Source organism: Tenrec ecaudatus, chromosome 2 (genome assembly GCF_050624435.1).
Source record: "Tenrec ecaudatus isolate mTenEca1 chromosome 2, mTenEca1.hap1, whole genome shotgun sequence".
NCBI lineage: Eukaryota > Metazoa > Chordata > Mammalia > Afrosoricida > Tenrecidae > Tenrec > Tenrec ecaudatus.
The window spans coordinates 191,615,078-191,636,448 of NC_134531.1; the positions used below are offsets into that span (position 1 = coordinate 191,615,078).

The 21,371-nt window shown below is 44.6% G+C and overlaps 1 protein-coding gene across 5 annotated transcripts in view; it reads right to left on the reverse strand.

Annotated features, from left to right (window-relative positions):
• Positions 1-3,178: 3,178 nt before the first annotated feature.
• UIMC1 (ubiquitin interaction motif containing 1) overlaps positions 3,179-21,371 on the reverse strand; it is a 106,878-nt gene continuing 88,685 nt past the window's right edge. For 4 of the 5 annotated variants that reach the window (XM_075542007.1, XM_075542008.1, XM_075542005.1 and 1 more), the window contains exons 11-15: positions 8,823-8,907; positions 6,633-6,804; positions 5,279-5,342; positions 4,132-4,174; positions 3,179-3,612 (exon numbers count right to left, since the gene is read on the reverse strand). In XM_075542007.1, the coding sequence (XP_075398122.1) occupies positions 3,402-3,612; positions 4,132-4,174; positions 5,279-5,342; positions 6,633-6,804; positions 8,823-8,907 (575 nt within the window). In that variant the 3' untranslated portion in view covers positions 3,179-3,401. The remainder of the gene's footprint in view (positions 3,613-4,131; positions 4,175-5,278; positions 5,343-6,632; positions 6,805-8,822; positions 8,908-21,371) is intronic. The other variant, XM_075542009.1, reaches the window with a different exon arrangement.

Genomic DNA, 21,371 nt, shown 5'->3' on the forward strand with positions numbered 1-21,371 from the left:
CCCTGGTTTGTACCCAAAAGAGAAACCCAGGCCCCACCCTCTTCCTCACCACCACTGGCCAGTGAATTCAGGAAGGCACACACTTCCTTCCAAGTGGGCCCTACAAGGCACCCAGTGCAAGCACTGCTGTGGTTCAGACTTGAGCAAGATGCTCAGGGGAAGTAGGAGCCCTGAGCCAAGTCAAGGTCCCAGAAGGTCCTCAGCCGTTCTGGGGGCATTTCTTCTGCCGTCCGCGGGAGGCACCTCGTCAGAAACGGGCATTTCCAGTGAGCCAGTGCTGGGAAGCATGAGGCAGAGCCATGCGTGGGCAGCACCAGCCTGGGAGGAAGAGGCAGCTGTTGGCCACCTGGTGCCAGACAAAGAGAACAGCATCATGAAAGGTCATAGGGTCTTGAAAGTGTGCACCTTGACGGACACGGGTGCAGCACAGAGGGCCTAAGAGGACATGTAGGTGACGCCTATGTGGTGGAGGTGCACCCAACCCTTGTGGCCCAGCACCTCCTCCGCAGGCAAGGGGCCATGGGCACCTTCTCTGTTGGAAGGGGAAGGCAGGCTCAAGTTCATCCTCAGCAGAACTGTCAGCTACCAGCTTTCTCCTGAGTGTCACAGTCCCTTGGGGCACCGCTGAGATCATGGCAGGGAACATGGCAATATTCTTTTCAGGGAAAGCTGGTGGGCATTTTCCAACCTTGGGCTAAATCACTGGGACCCCATGACCACCCAGGCAGCAAATGACCTCCCTGTGACACGTGGCTGGAGGACAGGGAGGTGGTACTAGACCATTTTGGCAAGAAGCAGACTAGACTCAGGCCTGTTGCAAAGCTGACTGGGTACCAGCCAGGTATACTGGCTCTGAAAAGCAGTCATGGTCGGGGGAGCATGGACAGAGCAGTCTGTTGCCCATGTAGCCTGGTCATCTGGTTAAGAGAAAATATGGAGCTAAACGTGGAAGGTCCAGCATTATTGATGCTGACAGCCAGGAGCTGGGGTGAGGGGATGCCCCTGACAAGCATCACCAGGGCTCTGCTGGGCCCTTCTGGAAGTCCTATGTCCATAGAGACAATGTCCATGACGGGCACATGGAGGGGAGATGGCCTGGGCTCTAGCTCTGTGAACAGCTGTGGCAGCCCTGGCTGGGGCAGAGGCATAGCAGATGCCAGCAGTTCCCGCCTGAGACCAGATGGCCACTGACCAACAAGGGAAGGATGAGGCTGACCAGCTCTATCATGGCCACTCAGGGTCCATCTCCAGCTGTCCAAAAGGAAGTGAAGAATGAACGAGGAGAGGCTGCACCTGGAGTGAGGGTGGGCAGCAGCTAGAACCCACACCCACCGCACCTGTGGAGCAGCGCCCAGGCCCACCACTGTGAGGAGTTCACCCTTCAGACTCAGGATGTCACAAGGCTGCTGTGCCTTCAACAGCCTCCTCATCTTTTTCATCATTCCAGTTACAGCTCAGCCATGAGCCAGGGAGCCTTCCTTGACAAGCCCTCCTGCCAACCCCCACTGAGTGCTGTCCTGCCTTACCGACTCCCTAGTTATCTAGGTTTGGTGTATCGCTGTATTTACAGCAGCTTATTGAAATCATCCATGAATCTGTCTTCCCCCTAAATGGTGGGCTCATCTTTGGCACCCTGAGGTCCAGGTGCAGACCTGACGTAACTAGGTATGGCTAATTTGTTAAATGGAGCAGCTCTCCCCTAGTCTCCCTAGTCCAGGGGGCTGTTTTGAAGCCGAGGACCATCAGCCTTCCCTTAGTTTGTATGTCCCTCCATCGTCCCAGGGGACACTCTCGTCTACCACCTTCCTCTTGTGCCCTCACCCCACCTCAAAGGAGCCCTGCCAACACGGTGAACTAAGCATTGGGCTGCTAACCACAAGGTCAGCAGTTCAGACCCACTGGCTAGTCCTCTAACAATTGGTAGTCTCAGAAACCCTAAGGAGCAGTTCTATCCTGTCCTGTAGAGTCTCGATCAGTCAGAATCGACATGATGGCAGTGGGTTTTAATTTCTCTCCCCACAATTACCATCTGTTCCCCTGAAATCAAATTAGGGCCAAAACAGCAGTGAACTACACCAAATACAGGTTTCCCAGGCTGTTCTGGGTTTCAATAAAAGAAAACACACTGCATAGACCACAGCACTTGCAAACCAAAAAAATAACAGCTACTACTTATGTGGCATGGGCCACCATAGTTGGTCTCTCACCCACCATCCACCATCTCCCCTCCTCTAACTCAAAGAGCCTGCGTGCCAAGGGTTCTAAGCAGGAAACACTGGCTTCAAGGTTTCTGGTATGTTTGCCATCCCAGCTCATTTTCATTTTAAAATAAAGGAAAGGGGAAGTTTGGACTAAGTCAGAAGCCATGCGAGTCTGAGTAGTGCCCTTGTCTAGACTGTCCAAAGAACCTTCGTGCCCGGCAGCCACCTCCCTGAGCCTTTCAGCGCGCCTTCAAATTCGTAACATCTCCAGAGCGAGCTCAAGAGACACGCTTCTTTGGCTGTGTGCCACAGTCGCGGCTTCTCCCACCCACTGTCTTCTCTCTTTGGAGTCTGCCCAGCACTGCGGGCAGACCACGTCTCTGTTCTGCGCTGGAAGTCCAGAATATGCACTGCTATAGTAATGCTGCTGAAATAGAATCGACTGCCTGTGGTTGCTATGACCTCTGGCAGTGAGCAAACCAATCTCGGTTTAAAAAAATGACTCAGTCTGGCATCCCCACTTGGCTTCATCTGGGAAGAAAAAATAATTGCACAGGAACTAATAACAATGTTGACTTACAAATTCCTGGGAAGACTACCAGGGCAAAGGTCCTATTCTCTGGCCAAGTATTCTTAACTGGGCAAAAATAGCAAGGAGTTGTTACGTGAGTGTGAATTGTAGGGACAGCAGAATAAACAGCAGGAGTTGACACCGCTGGCACCTTCCAGAATGATGCCGGGAAAGGTTGCGCATGTATCCAGGTAGCGTTCAGAGCAAGGCGTTATTACACGCCCCACGAAGAGGGGTAGGGCAAAGAGCAGTAATGGATTCATTCAGAAACATGTCAGTTATGAGTCTGAGACCCACCTCCAAAATTAAACAATCCCCAACTCCTGAACCCCAGCAACCCAGAGATAAAATTAAGAGATGAATCTCCAACTTACTGAAATACGATTTCATATAAACATAAATATATTTAAATGTTAATTGTAAGTGAATTCAAACAGACTGTTAGAAAACACAACACTATACACAGCTGTCTGTATAGCTCTAGGAAAACATAAAAACCAGGGTGCTGAGGGGCTGGTGGTGAAAACTGCATGGCCCAAACTTGCTCAACAAGGAACTGGAGGCCACTGTAACTTAACGAACATGGCCAACCCCTTTGGCAAATGGTTTTGTCAAATGACCCCAGACAGTTAGGATTTTCTTCTTCTTCCTCTGCCTGATTTGGTCCGTGCCCGGCTACCTGGCCGGACAGTAAATTGCTTTTTGAAGTCTACTAAGCAATCAGTGGCTTCTGAAATGGAAACAAAAGACTTGATGGGAGAGTCATTTATGTCGAGATGTGCAAGGGAACTCTGCCTCTCTCTGCTGCAGCCTGCTTCTTCCATCCCCGGTGAGGGCACCCTGCAGGAGAAAGGAAAATTCTGATTTAATACACACCTATTAATAAGCAGCAAGCATACACTGGACCAGGGGCTTTCACATAGATTAGTTCCTGTCATCTGTGTAATAATGCAACCAGATAAGTACTATCACGTCTCTGTCACAGATGAGGACATTGGGGACAAAGGTTAAATCACACGCCTCAACCCAGGCAGTTAGGCAGTGAAAGAATGAAATTTAAAACCCAAATTCCCAAGCTGCCTGAAATCCAGATCAGACCAGAGTTGAGTAGGGACAGGGAGGAAGAAAGGGCAGTAACACACGGCTTTTGCTCTGCTTATTTGAATACCGTAAGTGAATGGAACTAATCATCCATTCTTAGCCCAGCTAATAAGGAGGTCACAAAGCTTTCCAGAGTTCACACAGCTCCACAGTTATGCCTATGGATGGGTCAACTATCACAATACGCTCAGAACACAGGACCAGGCCGCACACTGCAGAACTGCTGACAGCGGCCCTTCAACAAACACCCCAATTCACCTGAAGGCTCTTGTTTTTGAAGACGTGGTCTTTATCTCAGCATCTGTGTTAGGAGGGGAAAAAAGTAACAATATTGATAGCTGTGACCATTTCCCATTGATCATGCACTTCCTATAGTCTGGGCACCGATTTTCACCAGATCCCCAATTTCCAGACCAATAGAATGTGAACATTCACATCCAGCAGGCTCAGCTGTCATGCAATGTACTGAGGTGAACACTGAATGAACAACCACTGGATACATCTCCTTCAAATCTGGACTTGGGGAGCAAGCAGTTCCAAGGGAAATCTGCCACCTGCAGAGATTCACAACCTGCTTATCTCAAGGCAGCAGGATGGGAGGCTCGAGAAGCTGTCTGTTTACAGTCATCAGAAGGCACAACAGATCTGCCTGGTGGGAATGAACTGTTACAGCTAGATGGCAAGCAAATCTCACCAGGCTTAAGAGGAAGCTCTTTTTCCATCCGCATCTGGTGAATTTTAACAATAGCAACTAATGACAATAGTAATCATCAGCAACTATAATGATCAGAGTCTGCCCAGGTCGGGCACTAGTTTTGAGCTTTACTTGCCATCTGAGGTGTCATTAACTCTAGGTATTGAAGGGGCTCCATAACCTTGGAGAGGTTAAGTGAATTGTGCAAGGTCAAAGAACAAGCTAAGTGGTAGAGCCAAAATTCAAACACAGGTCTGACAACGTTATTAACCTATCTACTTTAATACTCTTCAAAATACTGGGCACAGAGAGCCAGGGTTACTGCCTATAGACCCTCAGCAACATGGGCTGGGTCCAAGTTGCAGGTGGCAGGCGACGCTGTCTGCTCTTCTGTACCCCTAGTTCCTTTAGGTGTACTTCGGCTTGTGTTGTCTACTATGGTCTGGACATGGTTTCCCTCAGTTCACTAGGCAGTCATAGTCCCAGGCTTTATAAAATAAGCCTGGAACAAAACAGCTGATGAATAAGATTGGGTGCTCCACTCCCATCACCTTCCTTAGGGAGAGAGGACAGAGATCAGGTCTTAAAGGCTGGCTGGCTAGGTCAAATGTGCAGCCTCGCAACTCTGGCAGCCAGCCAAAGAACTGGCAGTGACTACCTTCTCCTGACGGTTGCGGCAGAAGCCCAGTACACACGTCCTGGGGTCCTCACCTGCAGGCAGGTGCTCACACTGCTCCAAGAGACTGAGGAGTCGTCCTTCATTCTGTCCTTTTTCCTGTGACCAAGAAAAACAGAAGAAACGGTTTCCACATGGAAGAAGGAGTCTAAACTACAAATTCTCTGGCCCAGATCACACGTCTCCAGAAGAGAAGGGGTGTTGGGGGACCACTCTAGTACATGAGAGACCTTGAGTAAGAAGAAAGTAGTGATAAAGGAAATCAACCCAAGACTGGATGCCGGGTCAGGCCTGTAACTTCACTAAGACCCTATCAAAAAATAGCAGCCCCTTTTGACCTGTGACAGATCTTGGAGACTGACACTCAAAACCCTGAGCTTCCAGGCACTTCCCCAGGGAGTCCTGCCCGAGGCACACACTGCACCTAAAAGCCCCACTCCAAGCTACCATTCCACATCACCTCATTTCAAAGAGGCCTCTCTCTCTGGTGCCATCTTCATGGGCTCCGCTACATTAGAAAGCCCCGAATATGGAGCTGCTGCTCCACCTGTGCTCTCTAAGCCAAGATGGGCTCCTTTTGGTTTCGGGTTCAAGGTGGAGCAGCTCGTCACTAGGCCCAGGCAGCAGGTCCACTGACCATGGGTTGGACTCCATGGTTCCCTACCAAGGCTTAGTATATGCAGAATTCAACCAAGTTCCTAGTAGTGTGGGCAGGGTTTGGATGTCTTTTCTAAAAAGTAACTGAGCAGTACTTTTCAGGTCTTTAAAATGTTTATGCCCATTGCCCTAATACTTCCATTTCAGAAAATCCATCCTGGAGAAATAATCAGTAATAAAAAGACTGATTAAGGTTTCAGGCACATTATTATAATGCACAAGAGCTGGAAAGAACCTAAATGCACAACAATAGGAGAATGATTAAGTACTTATCTGTGTAAAACAAGCAATAACAGGGATGTTTTTCAATAGTTTAAATTCGGGAAGGTGTTTATGTGACAATGTTAAAGGTTGGTTTTTGCTTTGAATTCAGGGGGAAAACTGTTAGATCGTGTAGAGGGGAAAGACTGGAAGGAAGTAGGCCCACCTCGTCAAAGCTGCTATCTCTGAGAAAATTGTGGATGCCGACTTTGCCTGGTTATACTTTCCTTGAGATTTCCAATTCTTCTATAGTGAAATGTACTACTTTTTAAGGTGAAAGAAAACAAGTTTCCAAAGTACGTATCAAACTTCAAGATGAAGGAAGGAAGGAAAGAAGGGAGGTAGGGAGGGAAGGAGAAAGACGAGAGAGGAGAGGCAAAGGCCAACCATAACAGTGGCCTGTTCACACTGAGGAGAAATGAGCAGGAGGGCTAGGCCGCCTTCCCTGACAATGCGTCTCAAGTACTTTACCTTGGTGCTCCTCAGCCGCGGCTGCCGATTCCCCTGCACAGGTGGGTATGCGCTCCCACTCCCTGAAGGCCCATTGCCTTGGCTAACCCTGGCAAGCTGGAGGCAGGCGTCTACGTGACTCTGGTACTCTCTGAATGGGACCAGGGATTTACAGAGATAACACTTCTCACTCCTAGGCAATCAGAAGGAAAGAAGAAAAAGCCGTTTTAAGATTCGAGTTGCCTCTGGGCTCCTGGATATGTCTTCAAATTGTGTTTTTACGTCTCAAAGTTATTCTGGGGCAGAGACACGTCAACGGATGAAGATTCACTCAGCAGGATGGCCAATCAAAAGGCCTGAGTGATTAGCGGTTTTCCCTGGCTGTTTCTTTATACCCCGCTGTTGCAGCAGTAGGATGGTAATGAAATCAGCTCTTCTAACTATCGCAAACAATACTGATTGCTCTTCAGACATAACATATTCTGTCAAACTCTTCAGAAATTAAGTCTAATAGTTTTTTCAAAGTGAAGTTAAAATTTTGACAGACGAGGGAACACCAAGAGCATTAACTCAAGATGGCATTTTTACTAGGGCGGGGAGACTAGCCTGATTGGTACATCACGCCTGTCTATGCACTGAATTCCTTCATTCTACAACCTGCAACATCAACCAGGAAATTATGAAAAACATGTGTCTCTGCCACAGGCTCTTGACTCATGTCATACACAGCGTTATTGTTATCTTTTTCTAACTGTCCAGCACCGACCAGGAAGCAGAGTTTTGCGACAGGAAAGTGATAGTGTCCATGAGGTAAGAAGTACTTGTGCAGCAAATGAAAATGGAATTCTTGGGGGAGGGGAGAGAGAAGAAAATGGGCATTTATTAAAACATTTTCTCAGTGCCAACAACTGGAGTAATGCCCTTTAAAACACAATTTTTCAATTAATTCTGCAGCTCTATGTGGAAGGAACCATTCTCCCCAAGACCACATAACTTAATAATTTTCAAGACCCAGCTCTATGTGACTCATAAGATCATCTCAGTTTTAAGAAGCTTAAACAAATACACTCACACATTCCATGACACCCTAGTCATCTTTCTAGCCATTACCCCTGGTCAATAACAGCAAGAGACACTTGGATTAGCTCTGAGAAAGCATTTCTGTGAAAGTACTTCTATGGGAGAAATGAGTCTCTCAAATACCTACCTAGAAGAATGCGCTTAAAACCTGGCCATAAGAGAAAAGCTAGGCCAAAATCTATCAACAAATGAAGAAAAAGCCCAACATTAATAAATAACCCCCATCTGACAGCAGCTCTGGGGAAACAGCAAATGTTTTGGAGTCAGGTAAGCTTAATTTTTCTTCATTTGTTCTTTTAGAAATGTATTTAAATAAAATAAAGAGGAGCCACTTTATCGACTTATTGTGAAAGCTATAAAGCACCCAGCACAGTGATTCGCACATAATGTTAGGCACTCAGCTACGACTGCTACTGCTATCTCGGGCACATTTGATTAGATGCTGCAGATGCAAACATGAATGAAGGCAAGTACCTGCCTTCAAATAGCTCACAGGCTAACCAGGGAGATAGAAATGCCTACCCCCCCCCACCACCACCAAAAAAAAATCACCAAAAGAACCTGAAGTACAATGTTATAAACCCAGTGCTAGAAGAATGTCCGAATTATAGGGGGATTTCCAAGGGGCAAGCGATCACTTCTGCTAACCTGGACTGGGGAAGACTCTTAAGATCTGTGCTCCGAAGAGGAAGGTTTTAACCGAGTGGCCAGCTGCTCTACTGCATTGCTGGCAATGTCTGTACTTTGGGGAGACCCTCAACCCACGACCCAAGGAAGCCTTCTACATCTTCTGCTTTGCCTAGCTTTTTGCAGTGCACTTTCCCCATCATTACAGCGCAAAATAGCACACTGCTTCCCCAAAGCACCAAACACCACTCTAAACTCAAAGAAAACAGAAATCTAAAAACAGAAGTGGGGGTTTTTTTGTTTTGCTTTTTAAGGGTATTGAGAAAGAATATGCAGAAGTCATCTGCACTGACATGAACTGCAATAAGTAAAAGAAATTCAGGCATCCAAGCAACGAGGTGATTGGCAGGCCAAAGACACACAGGCTGAGGCAAGAGCTGGTCTCTGTCCCATCCAGGCAACAGTCTGTACAACAAGGCCCATGAACGCAGCACCCCTACTTACTTTTCAGTGTCTGGAGACGTCTGGGCAGCAGTCCCTTTGTCAATCTCGTTCTTGCTCTTGGCCTCTTTTTGTCTCCGAGTCAATACTTCAACCACAACAACAAAAGAAGAACTGTTAGCTGGCAACAGACTTTGAGTATAAAAGACAAAATAAAGTTTAAAATCCTACTCCACTGAGAGAAATCTGTATAGAGCATAACATCTGTAACATGCATACTAAAATGCTACCTCCCACCCCACTCTGCGCACTCGCCCAAGATAATCCCCCCTTCCCTCTTATTTATTAAACCAGAGATCTAAAGACTCAGCCCACACTAAGGAAGGTTTCTGTGCAGTACCACAATACGCAGGACTCACGGGAGAGATTTACACTTCCCCAACAAGAATCTATGTGACATACCAACCAATGAATGATCTAAGCACACACACAACAAGGACAGCCACATCGGAGTGCCAGCATCACCTCTGATCTTTACAAACGCTCACAAAACGTTCCATTTACAAGTGAGGACATCTTGACTTGGAAGGGCTAATACAACGGGTTCTTCCCACAATACTGAGACTACATTCTTTTTTTTCCCTTTTCATCATTTTATTGGGGGCTCTTACAACATTCCATACATCAGTTGTATCAAGCATATTTGTATATATGTTGCCATCATCATTTCCAAAAACATTTTCTATTTGAGCCCTTGGGATAAGTGCCTCTTTTCCCCCTCCCTCACTCTCCCACCCCCGTGAATCCTTGATCAATTACACATTGGTATTATTATTTTGCATCTTACACTGTCCGTTGTCCTGAAACTACACTATTCTAATTCTAGTGTTATTAATGGCTTTGGCTCAGGTAGAATGCAGATACTTTGTTTCACACCAAAAGGCATCTGTTTATAAAACAGACTCTTAAGGATCTTAACCCACTACCATCGAGTCACACAACCCTATAGGAAAGAGAAGAACTGTTCTAAGCATTTCTAAGACTGTAGATCTCTATGAGATTATCTCATCTTTCTGCCATGGAGCAGCTGGTGGGTGCCAATTTTGTGGTTAGCAACCTAACAATGAAGGTGCACCACTCGGGCGCTCTTAAAAGACTTTAAGGGTCATTTAATCAGATGCTTTCCAGATAACTATGGTCACCTCAAACTCTGTGACTTTATGCCTTCCTCACCCTGATTATTGAAATACTTGTATTTTTTCACTAATTCTAATTTAGAAAGTTCACAGAAGCATCTCTCAGGTCCAGGGATCAGAGAATAGCTACCTGAGGTTTGGCAGGCCAGCTGGGTCTCTGCAACTTCTGCAGCATAGCAGGAAAGCAGCATAGACGATAGACAAACAAATGGGTATAGCTATGTTCCAATAAAATGTGCTGGGTAGTGGTCACTCATTGGGCTGCTAACAAGTCAGCAGTTTGAAACCACCAGCCACTCCAAGAAAGAAAGACAGGGTTTTCTACTCCTGCAAAGCGTTACCGTCTGGCGAACTCACAGGGGCTGGTCTACTCTGTCCTATGAGTAGGCATCGACTCAATGGCAGTGAGTTTGGGGTTGTTTTTTTGAGTGCTGGGTTACACTGGGCCTATGGCTCGCTATAGTTTACCTACCCTTCTATCCTATTCAAAAGAAATGCCTCCTTGGTGCTATTCTTAACCATTCCAAAAGCACACATCAATCAAGCCAGTGGAAGACATCCTTGTCACCTCGCCCTCCAAAAGCTCATCAAGTGAAATCAAAGATCAAGACAATGCTCATTTGCTTTTTGTTTTTTTTAATGTAAGGGGATTGTGCATTTGGAATTCATTCCACTAGGGCAGACTGCTAATCAAGCTTTCTATTTAGAGGTTCTGAAAAGATTGCATAACAGTGTATGACAAAAAGGCCCTGATTTGTGGCAGATGGGATACTGGTTTTGCTACCATAATTCATCTGCTCATGCAGCCATCTCAGTGTGCCAGTTTCTGGCAAAAAACAGCATGCTTCTCTTGCCCCACACACCTGACTCATCTTACCTTACTCCGGGCAACTCCTTTTTGTTTCCCCGAATGAAGAGGGGCATGAAAAGACAGCAATTTGAGGTGCAAAAGTGAAGAAAAACACAGGGAAGATGCTATCAGCCATCCAAACAGATGAGTTTGAAAAATGTTTCCAAGAATGGAGTCACAGCTGTGACAAATGTACTAAGTATAATAGAGTACTTTGCAGGTGATAAGATTGTTTTGTAAAAAAATAAAATTCATAGCTTTGGGAAAAAAATTTCCATTTTGGGGAGGCTACCCCCTTGTATAAACACACCCTCTCCTTGTTATATGCCGTGAGAGATTAAAGACCACTGTAAGGCCATGAAAAAAAAAAGAAAAAAGAAATGCCTCCTATATGCAACTTCGTAAGTAATCACATTACTTGACACACCTTTCAGTGAGGAATCCGCTCCCTCCTGTGGAAATCCATCCTACTGTGAAATAGAAATCTGGCTCCATTTGCATTTAAACCGTAAGAAGAAACGAGTGCATTCCATCTAAATTTATAGCAGGCCTACATAAATTGGGGTAGAATTACCGCAAGGCTGTAATTTTACAGAAATCAGACTGCCACATCTTCCTCCCACGGGGCTGCTAGTGGGGTTGAACTACCAACCTTTTTTTAGTAGCCAGAATTTAAGTACTAGGAGCCTGGTGGCATAGTGGGTTACATGCTGGGTTGCAAATGGCAAGGTCAGAAGTTTGAAACCACCAGCAGCTGCTACACAGCAGAAAGAGGACCCACAGGAGCAGTTCTACTCTCTCCTATAGGGTTGCTTTGAGTTGGAATTGACTCGATGGCAGGAAATTTGGTTTTTGGTTTATTTAACCCCTATACCACCTGGGTTCCTTAATCTATATTTATGAAGGATAATATGAATAGGAATAAATGTACTTTCCTTTCCACATGTCAGTTATTTGAACATTTAAGTTGTATGACAATCTTAGGTTTACTCAGTTGCCTGCCCCACTAAAAGGCAACCAAAGCAACCATCTTCAAAACAGAGACTCAAATCTAGCCATTAAGCTAATCCTGGATTACAGGACCCTTTAAGTGCCTATGTAACCTCTAATCCTTATAGTGGTCCTTCACTACCATTTCAAACTCTCAAGGACTGACTTCACAGCTAACAGAACTGGTAAGTAGTGGAACTTAGGATGAATTCTAGATCGGTCTCATTCCTATACTTACATCTTATCATCCTGGTAGACTTCCTCGGGGCATATCACAATTTGTCAGTTTCTATGTGTGTGGCATAGTGGTTGTGTGTTGGGCTGCTAACTGCACGGTCAGCAGTTCTGTAAAGAGGTACGGTATCAGAAGCCCACAGAGGCAACCCTCCCCTGTCCTCTAGGGATGCTATGAGGAGGAATCGCCTCAAGGGCAATGGGTTTGGTCGGCGTATGTGTGTCAACCACATACTAGGAAGGCTTCGACAGCAGCAGCAAGAGCCAGTCTCATACTCTACTCAACCAGCCAAGTTTGGGTGGGCTTTATTGGCAAGTGTGGCACGCTGTTGGCTTACACTGAGCTTAAGGTCAATTAGGATCCATCCCTTCTGCTACCAAATTATTTTGAAGTGAAATGTTCTCAGGATCCTACTCAATGCCAAATCAGTGAGTCATTTCCGACTTACAGGGGCACTAGGGGTCACAGCAGAACTACTTTCACAGTGTCCAAGACTAAAGCTTTCTGGGAGCAGACTGCCACATCTTTTTCTCATAGAGCGGACGATAGGGTCAACGTTCTTTCTGCTTAGCCTCTAAGCACCTCACCATTGCACCTCACCATTGCATCATCTATTATCAAGTCAAGTCTCCTTAATTCTATATTTGAGTAATTAAGCTGGATCCTTCTCACACACACCCCCACCCCAAACACAGGATTTGATATTTGTCTCTGTACATTTCAACTGAACATTCTGGCCTCGGGATCATTTACAATATTGATCCTGTCCTCTGATGTTATTAGTGCTCCTTTCAAGCTCTGTGTTGTCTGCAGATATGACAAGCATGCTTTCTTTATCTTCATCCATGTTACTGGGAAAAATGGTTACAGCAAAGGAGGACATAAAACTGTGGCATGTTCCCGAAACCCCATCTTCCTCTCCCTGGTCCAACTATCCTTGGTAAAATTAATGGAACAAATATTGAGACTCTTCAATGTGCAAGTGATTTGGGGCAGTACAGGAAAATATGAGGCAGGGGTCCATGCTCTTAAGGAGGTCAATTTAGTAAGGCAGTTAGCACATACCCAAACGACTGTAGCGCACAGTGCCAAGAGCTAAGATCAGACAAGCTGCACAGAGTGCCTGTCTCTAGGGAAGATGACGGGAAGCCTGGGGAATGGAATAGGAGGGAAATGGATTTCTCACTGTATATTTTGTGAAATTAAAAATTAAAAGGGCGAGGGGGGAACCAGATTATATAGAGCAGCGATTCTCAACCTGTGGGTGATGACCCCTTTGGGGGTTGAATGACCCTTTCACAGGGGTAACCCAATTCATAACAGTATCAAATTACAGTTATAAAGTAGCAACAAAAATAATGTTATAGTTGGGGCTCAACACAACAAGACTATTAAAGGGTCGCGGCATTAGGATGGATGAGAACTACTAATACATAGAGATGTCTTAAAGCACAGGTTGGAACAATCTATTTCTTCAAACCCAAAGATTTTATGAGCAAAGAAAAAGTACTGCAGGAGAACATCCTGTACATAGTTGTACAACCACCTCAACTCCACCTCCTATTCGATCAGGTAGACCATATTTTTCCATTTTATTTCTGCATCTTAAGGACTTCATGAGAGATTTTATCAAGTGCTATGCTGACATCCGTTCTTAAAAGGTTGGCCCTCACAGATTAGGGAATCCTGAAAGGGTTTCCCCACTGCCTTTCTCTATTTGTCCTCTATCTTGACCACCAAGTATAACTCCAAAAGAATTACTTGGAAACCACTCCATAGACAAGACTGGAAAAGGAATTAATTGCTTCTAATACTCTAACCCAGCGATTCTCACCTTCCTAATGCCTCAACCCTTTAATAATAGTTCATGTTGTAGTGAACCCCCAACCATAAAATTCTTTTCATTGCTACTTCATCATTGTCATTTTGCCACAGTTATAAATCAGGCGACCCCTGTAAAAGGGTCATTCAACCCCCAAAGGGGCCACGACCCACAAGTTAAGAACCACTGGTCTAAGCACACTTCTATTACAGTTAGCACATCTCTACTGTTATTCTTTTACATGTCAGTCTCCCTGCTACATTGTGCAATTTCTAAATTCAGAGAGTCTTGATTTTCTGTTGTCTGTTTTTAAACCTCAACAACAGCATAGTGCAAACTTAGATTAGATGGTAACAAATATTTGCCAAATTAAATCATATTGATCGATATATTCAAGAGAGAATGAGTTCTTGCTTTCTAAGGACCTACTCTTCGGAATAAGGTGTATCATTTATGTAAGACCCTGGCTGAAAACAGAGGAACGATGCTTATCTGTGTTTTATTGACTAGGCAAAGACATTCAAGTGTGTTGACCTTAACAAATAATGGATGACAATGCAAGGAACGGTATGCTAGTCTGGGTACACTAGAGAAACAAATCCACAGAAACTCATATGTTCATAAGAGAGAGTTTTACATAAAGGGTAATTATACATTAAGCATCCCAACCCAGTCCAGTCCAAGCCCATGAATCCAACATTAGCCCATATATCCAACACCGATCTACAAAGTCCTCCTCTAACTCACAAAACATACACAATGACGCCGGATGCAGGAGGAAAGTGGAATCAGTGAGCTTGTAAGCATCTCAGCGCTGCCAGGGGTCTCCACATGGCTTTTCCAGCACCCAGGGCTGCATCAGGGTAGGTCCACATGGCTTCTCCTGAGAGATGTTTCACAGGAAGTGAGACTTGCCAGCTGACGCAGAGAACTACCTAAGGTGGCCGCAACTGGTCTGACCATCAGAGAACAACAGACAAGAAAGGCAAGGCTCGCTGAGCCAGTTAGCTCTCCACCCTTCAATTAACCCGACATGTATTTACAGGCAGATTGGCACAATAAACCTTAACTACCACAAATGGGAATTCCAGAATACTTGTGCTCTGTACACAGACCAAGAGAAACAGAACCATGAGATACTGTGTGGTTTCAGATCAGGAGAGGCGTGCTTCAGGGATGTACGCACCACACCCATCCAATCTGTACTCTGAGCAAAGCAGCGGACAACTGGACTGTACACAGAAGGCAGTATTGGGTTGGAGGGGGCATTAACAACCTGTGGTATGCAGATGACACGACCTTGCTCGCTGAAAGTAAAGAGGACCTTGAAGCAGATAAAAACCAAAGACTATGGCCTTCAGTATACATTATACCTTAACCAACATAAGGGAAGCAAGCATCCTCACAAGTGGGTCAAAATCATCATCACAATAAATGGATAAAAGTCTGAAGTTACCAAGGACTTCATTTTACTTGAATCCACAATCAACACCTGTAGACGCAACAGTAGACAAATCTGCTGTAAAAGACCACTTTAAAGTGTTCAAAAGCAAAAATGTCACCTAAAGGACTAAGGACATCTTTCTCAAGTCATGGTATTTTCAATAATCTCATATGCATGCAAAAAAAACCCTGGACAATGAATAAGGAAGACTGAGGAGAATTGATACCTTTGAACTGTGGTGTTTGTGAAGAATACTGAAATATACTGTGGACTGCCAGAAGAGAGAACAAATCTGTCTTGGAAGAAGTATAGCTAGACTGCTTCTATGAGGCAAGGGTGGTGGCAAGACCCCATCTCATGTACTTTGGACATAAGAGACCAGCCCCTGGAGTAGACCTCATGTGTAGGCAGTAAAAAAGAGGGACACTCTGAATCAGATGGCTCAAGCATAGCAAGGATTCTGGGGATGATACCAGACTGGAGTGTCTTGTTCTCTTTGTACACAGGGTTGCCATGAGTTGGAACTAACTCGAAGGTACCTAACAACAACTTGTGCCGGGGACTTTATCAACCATCTCTGACCCTTAGATCTTGGCACATAAGTGAAGAAATGGAGCCTCAGAAATACTAAACCACCTGATTCACATCACAAAATCTTAGAGCAGTGGTTCTCAACCTGTGGGTCGAACGACCCTTTCACAGATGTCTCCAAATTCATAACAGTAGCAAATTTACAATTATGAAGGAGCAACGAAAATAATGTTATGGTTTGGGGGTCACCACAACATGAACTGTAGTAAAGGGTCGCGACATTAGAAAGGTTGAGAATCACTGTTTTTGAGGATTAAAAATATGGGGGAACAAGAAATGCAACACAGGCCTTTTATAGAAGCTTATGTCCTATTAGTAAAGTTGATCTCCTGGGGAAAAAGAGAGCAAATGGTAGGAAGTGAAAAGTGAGTGAATGGGCAGGTGGAAAGAGCTCAGGGAAGAGCCTTGACAGATGGTTGGGGACTGTGTTCTATTATATGTTATGGTATAATGGGTGTCTTTTATGTGGTCTTTCGGGCCTTGGGTTTGTAATTTTCCCCAAACGATTGGTCAGGCCACAATCTGCTAAGGGATAAAGGGATTGATCTGTCTGCTACTGCATACATGGCTTGCAAAGACTGGTAAATTTACAGTCCGCCTTTACACAGTTTGGTTGGGGATTGCGCGGGGGGGGGGGGGGGGTGTTGGCCTTTACCAGCACTGTTGGGGCCTCAGTGACTGATACAAACTGTAGAATGTGAAGGCTCAGATGGGACTTCTGATGGACAAGAGCCAGGAGGGAAGCATGTCCTTTGGACACTGGAAAACCTCCTAGAAGAAGAGCTAGCCATCAAGGACGCTGATACTGAATTATTAACACTGAAGACAAAGAGAAATGGTGGTAAGCACAGAACTAAGCATGAGAGAAATGGTGGAAGCAGTACGAGTGGCAGGAACCTTAGACCTGCAAGCAGTAAAAGTAGGCCCAGTTGGTCCATGAGGCAGATGGTGACAGTGGGCAGCGTTGGTCCACAAGTGGGTCCTGGTTACTTACCAGCAGGAGGTCATCAATGAAGCAGAGGTTTAGGCATAACACGGTGCAAGGTTACCAGTAAAATGATTTTGCCTTAAGAGCTGTCATAATGCTGACTGAGACCTGGCCAAATCCAACCAAGAAAAGTCATGGAGAGACAGAGAAAGGAAACAAGCATGGCCACACTACCTGGTCCACAGTGTGCCCGCCCAAAGCATCACTACCCACTGCCCTCAAGTCTTATCTGCCACATAGTGATCCTCTAGGACAGAGTAGAGCTGCTTAAGATTGTCAAGACTATAAATCTTTATGGAAGCAGCCTCACCTTTTCCATGATGTTGCTGGTAGGTTCACACCTCCACCATTACAGTTAGTAGACCAATACTTAAATCACTGTGCCACCAAGTCTGTGTCTGCTCAATGACACAGAAATTGCTATGAGTAATTTGGAGAAGTGGAAACCCTTTTAGACATAAGTGGGCTCTGTGGTAAGGTGAAATTTCTTAATACGGCTCTTCTATCCAAGTGTTTAACACCCACCAAATGATTGAGCAGGAGTTTGCAAATAGGAGTTTGCTAATAGAGGAGTTTGGTCAGTTTTCGTTACCACCCTCCACACGGTAAGGATGAGCCCTTCTTTGAAGCTGTGGCAGAAAGAAAAGGCCTGAGGATCCTGAAGACTATGTTCCAGATCTGTTGAAAGCAGTGGAGGCCACCGAGAGCAGACGCATCAGAGACATGGCATGGAGACTCAGAGGAGCAGCACTGAGACTATGGGGTACCTTCTCATCTGTCCCAAGACTTTGGAACTGTAGGACAGAGTGACAGGCAGGCTGCTTTCTTGTCCCAAGGAGGCAAAGGCCAACGGACCATGTGGCTGAGAGACTAAGAACCAGAGAGAGAATTGGCTGCTGGCTGAGGAGATCAAATGACTGTATCCTTACTGTTTACTGACCCTGACTTGTGGAAACCTATTGACTTCCCTAATAACCCCCCTTAATTGTGAGTGTTGTCGCTGAGTTCTATGAAGGCACTCCCAACAAATTATTAAACCCAGTACAGATAGAGAGTGGCATGGGAAGAATGGTGGGTGTCAGGGTAAGTAAAGAAAGTTGGAACCTGGGGGTTGTCTGACCCATGCCTTATGGCAATAGGGAAACCAGAAGTCAGACAAGGCCCTCCACTGCTGTTTATTACAAGTTCCTTCCTTATAACACTAAATGGGGTACTTGCAGGGATGGAGGGGAACAGTTTACCTCAAATCTGTTCCTGTTATTCCTGTTTGTTTTCTCGGAGTACTAATGTTCTTGTTACTGTTAATCTTCAGTAAATAATAAGAGTTTTCATTGCCAACACTGTGTGTCTTGTATGTAGGCTCCAATCAGATCGGACAGTAGAATTCTCACAATTGCTTGGGATTTAGGGGTACAGTCTGAGAGCGAGGAGAGATTTCCCCTTGAAACTTGCATCCTCACAAAGAAGAAGAAAATGGTAAGTGACTCTAAAGGAGCCTGCCACTCCCTTGATGGGGGCTAGGGTAGCCAGTTGAACTAGCTGCAGGTAAAATTCATTATGAAACTTATAAACAAGAACATAGTGCTGGTGAGAGTAGTCACAGACTTCAAACAGGAATGGAGTCTGGGTACTACCAGTATAAACTAAGCAAACTGAAGACGAGGGCAGTTATCTCTGAGCACTTTACTTTTACTTTCCCTATAGGACATTTACAGGGCTAGAACACAATAGAAAGAAGCTGTGCTTCAGACTGTGGCTTGGCGAGGTCAGAGGCAATGAAGCAGCTTCAGAGTTGGACAGAACTGAGTTGGAGTTGGGTCTCTACTACCTGTGAGCATTCAGTCTCATGGATTAGGTCACATCAAAGAATCCATATAATTATCATATTAAAGATTCCCAGGCCACAGGGAACATTTAGTAAATACTAGTTATTATTATTTGTATATGTGATCATTATTAGTAATATCTAAGATTTATTTCTTAGGCTTTTCCAAAAACTTAAACCCATCCTGAGAACCAGTGTCTGCCAACCCATCTACAATATGGGTTAGGCCTTAGTCCTTAAATGGTTCCTATATTAATTTACAGGAACCCTGGTGGCATAGTGGTTATGCATTGGGCTAGTTACTGCAAGGTTAGCAGTTTGAAACCAGCAGCCACTTGGAAAGAAAAACAGCGCTTTCTACTCCCATAAAAAGTTACACTCTCGGAAACTTATAGGATCAGTGCTACCCTGGTCCCATAGGGTTACTGTGAGTCACCATCAACTCAATGGCAGTGAATATATTAATTTATATAAACAGAATGGGCAAATGAATTGTCTAAGCATTCCAAGGCAATTATCAATACTTTGTAAATATTGATATACTTATTTCCAAAATCTAAAGACAAGCAATCAAAAATTAAAACCTGTGGTCTAGTACTGTAAACAGAAGGCAATAGCTCCATGAAGCAAATGGAAATTACACACACACACACACACACACACACACACACACACACACACACAGTGGGATTTGGCAGAATGACAGTAGAGCCTTTCTCAGCTTGTCTCTCTAGACTTCCAAACCACTTTAAGGGAAATTAAAAGGAAGTCACAGAGTTTTGGATGTTCCTGCTAAGACTACCTCTCCTCCAGCCTAGTACTTCCTTGGTGAGGTATAAAAGGAAGAAAGAACAAACAAACAAACTGGTTGCCATTAAGTGGATTCTGACTCCTAGTGACTCTCTAGGAGAGGAGACTGTCACCGAGGATTTCTGAGGCTGTAAATCTTTACAGAAGCAGAGACCTCACTGTTCTCCTTCAGAGCAGCTGGTGAGTTCAAACTGCTCGCTTTGCTGGTCAGTAGCATAGCCATCAAGCTCTGCCGGGGGAGAGCCACATTCTTGCCCAGTACTGCCTGCCTCCTACCATAACCAGACAAAGCTATCATCACTCCCAATGAAATGGCCATCATGGAAACTAGCTAACACTGATACATGTGGCCACTTAAGTCAAATCTTTTAACTAGTTAGGGTAGAATATACTTTGAAATTTAGCTCGTTAGTCACTTGAGCGAGCTGCATTTCAAGTGCTCATTAAGCCAAATGTGGCTAGCGACTCCCCTAGTTGATAGCCCAGAAGCCTTCATGCTCCTGGAAGGCCCCATTTCTGCACTCATGCAGCATCTTATGTGTCTATCTGTAACAGCACTACTCACAATACTCTAATTATTGTTTCATCCATTTATCTCTCCCTATAGACAGTCTCTTAATCATTTCAATGACCCACACTCCTGGCATAAAATTGACATTCAATATAGATGTATATTTAATGAACCAATTTGGCAAAGTAGTTTCTCATTCATAAGTTTGGTGGAGTGTTTTTCTTAGTTTTAAGAGCAACAAAATACTTTGGTAACTTAAACCCTACCTGTCATAATCCATTCAGTAATACATTCTTCTTGTCCTCTCAAGATAATCTTATTCTAATTCTATTCATAAGATTTCTAACTAGAAATTTTTATATAACTATGTTGACTCAAAGAAATAAACATCTCTAGGCCCAATTTACCGATGAGCAAATAAAGGCTCACATACTTCACTGTGGGATATAAACCCATCTGTTAAGAGTCCAAGCCAGAATCATACTGCCAAACTGCCTTCTTTGCTGAACAGAAAGAAGCCATACATTCCCTCTGACCCTACTCAAGTTGTAGTATCATTTGCTCAATGCCTTTACAAATAAAGACAAAGTCTTCATATAAAAATATTCTTAGCAGTATCTTCTACATCAAGGATAAAAGAAACAATACTGGGGGGGGGATAAAAACCTTCACATGCAAAATTCCTGTTTGAGATGTAGAAATAAGGAGTCTAGAACAGGGTGGCTCAATACATCGATCATGTTCTACTAGTCGATCGCAAATGCAGTGTGGGTAGATTGCATGACATTAAAAAAAAATAGACGTAAGCCTTATCATCAATCCTGTCACTTAACTGATATAAAGCGCAGCCAATCAGATGCAATCTTAGGTGTCAAACGCATGCGCAAACAACTGTGCTAAGTGCAGCAAACCTGACAAGCTAAGTTGTCGCCAATTTTTAGACCTTGGTTTTCTTTCTCTTAAACGTAAGAAAGGGTATTCAAATGAGTGGGGGAGCTGGACCAAGTAAGAAGACAAAGACATATCACTTTCACACGGAATGGGAGATTTTGACACCACAAGCCGACATTCAGTTGAAGTCCAGAGTGCATGAACAGTTCTGGAACTTACTCACAGAGGGAAAGTACCCAAACATGAGAAAATGTGTTACTTCCTCGATTGCATTATTCGACTCTACTTATTTATGTGAGTCAGCCTTTTCTCACATAAAGAACATTAAGTCCAAGCACCGTACCACCATGACTGATGATCATTTGGAAGTGTGTTGGGGGCTGGCTGTCAGCAGCTACTGTCCGAACTATGCGTCCCTGGCTCATTCCATTCAGTGCAAGTCATCAGAGTAAATTCAAG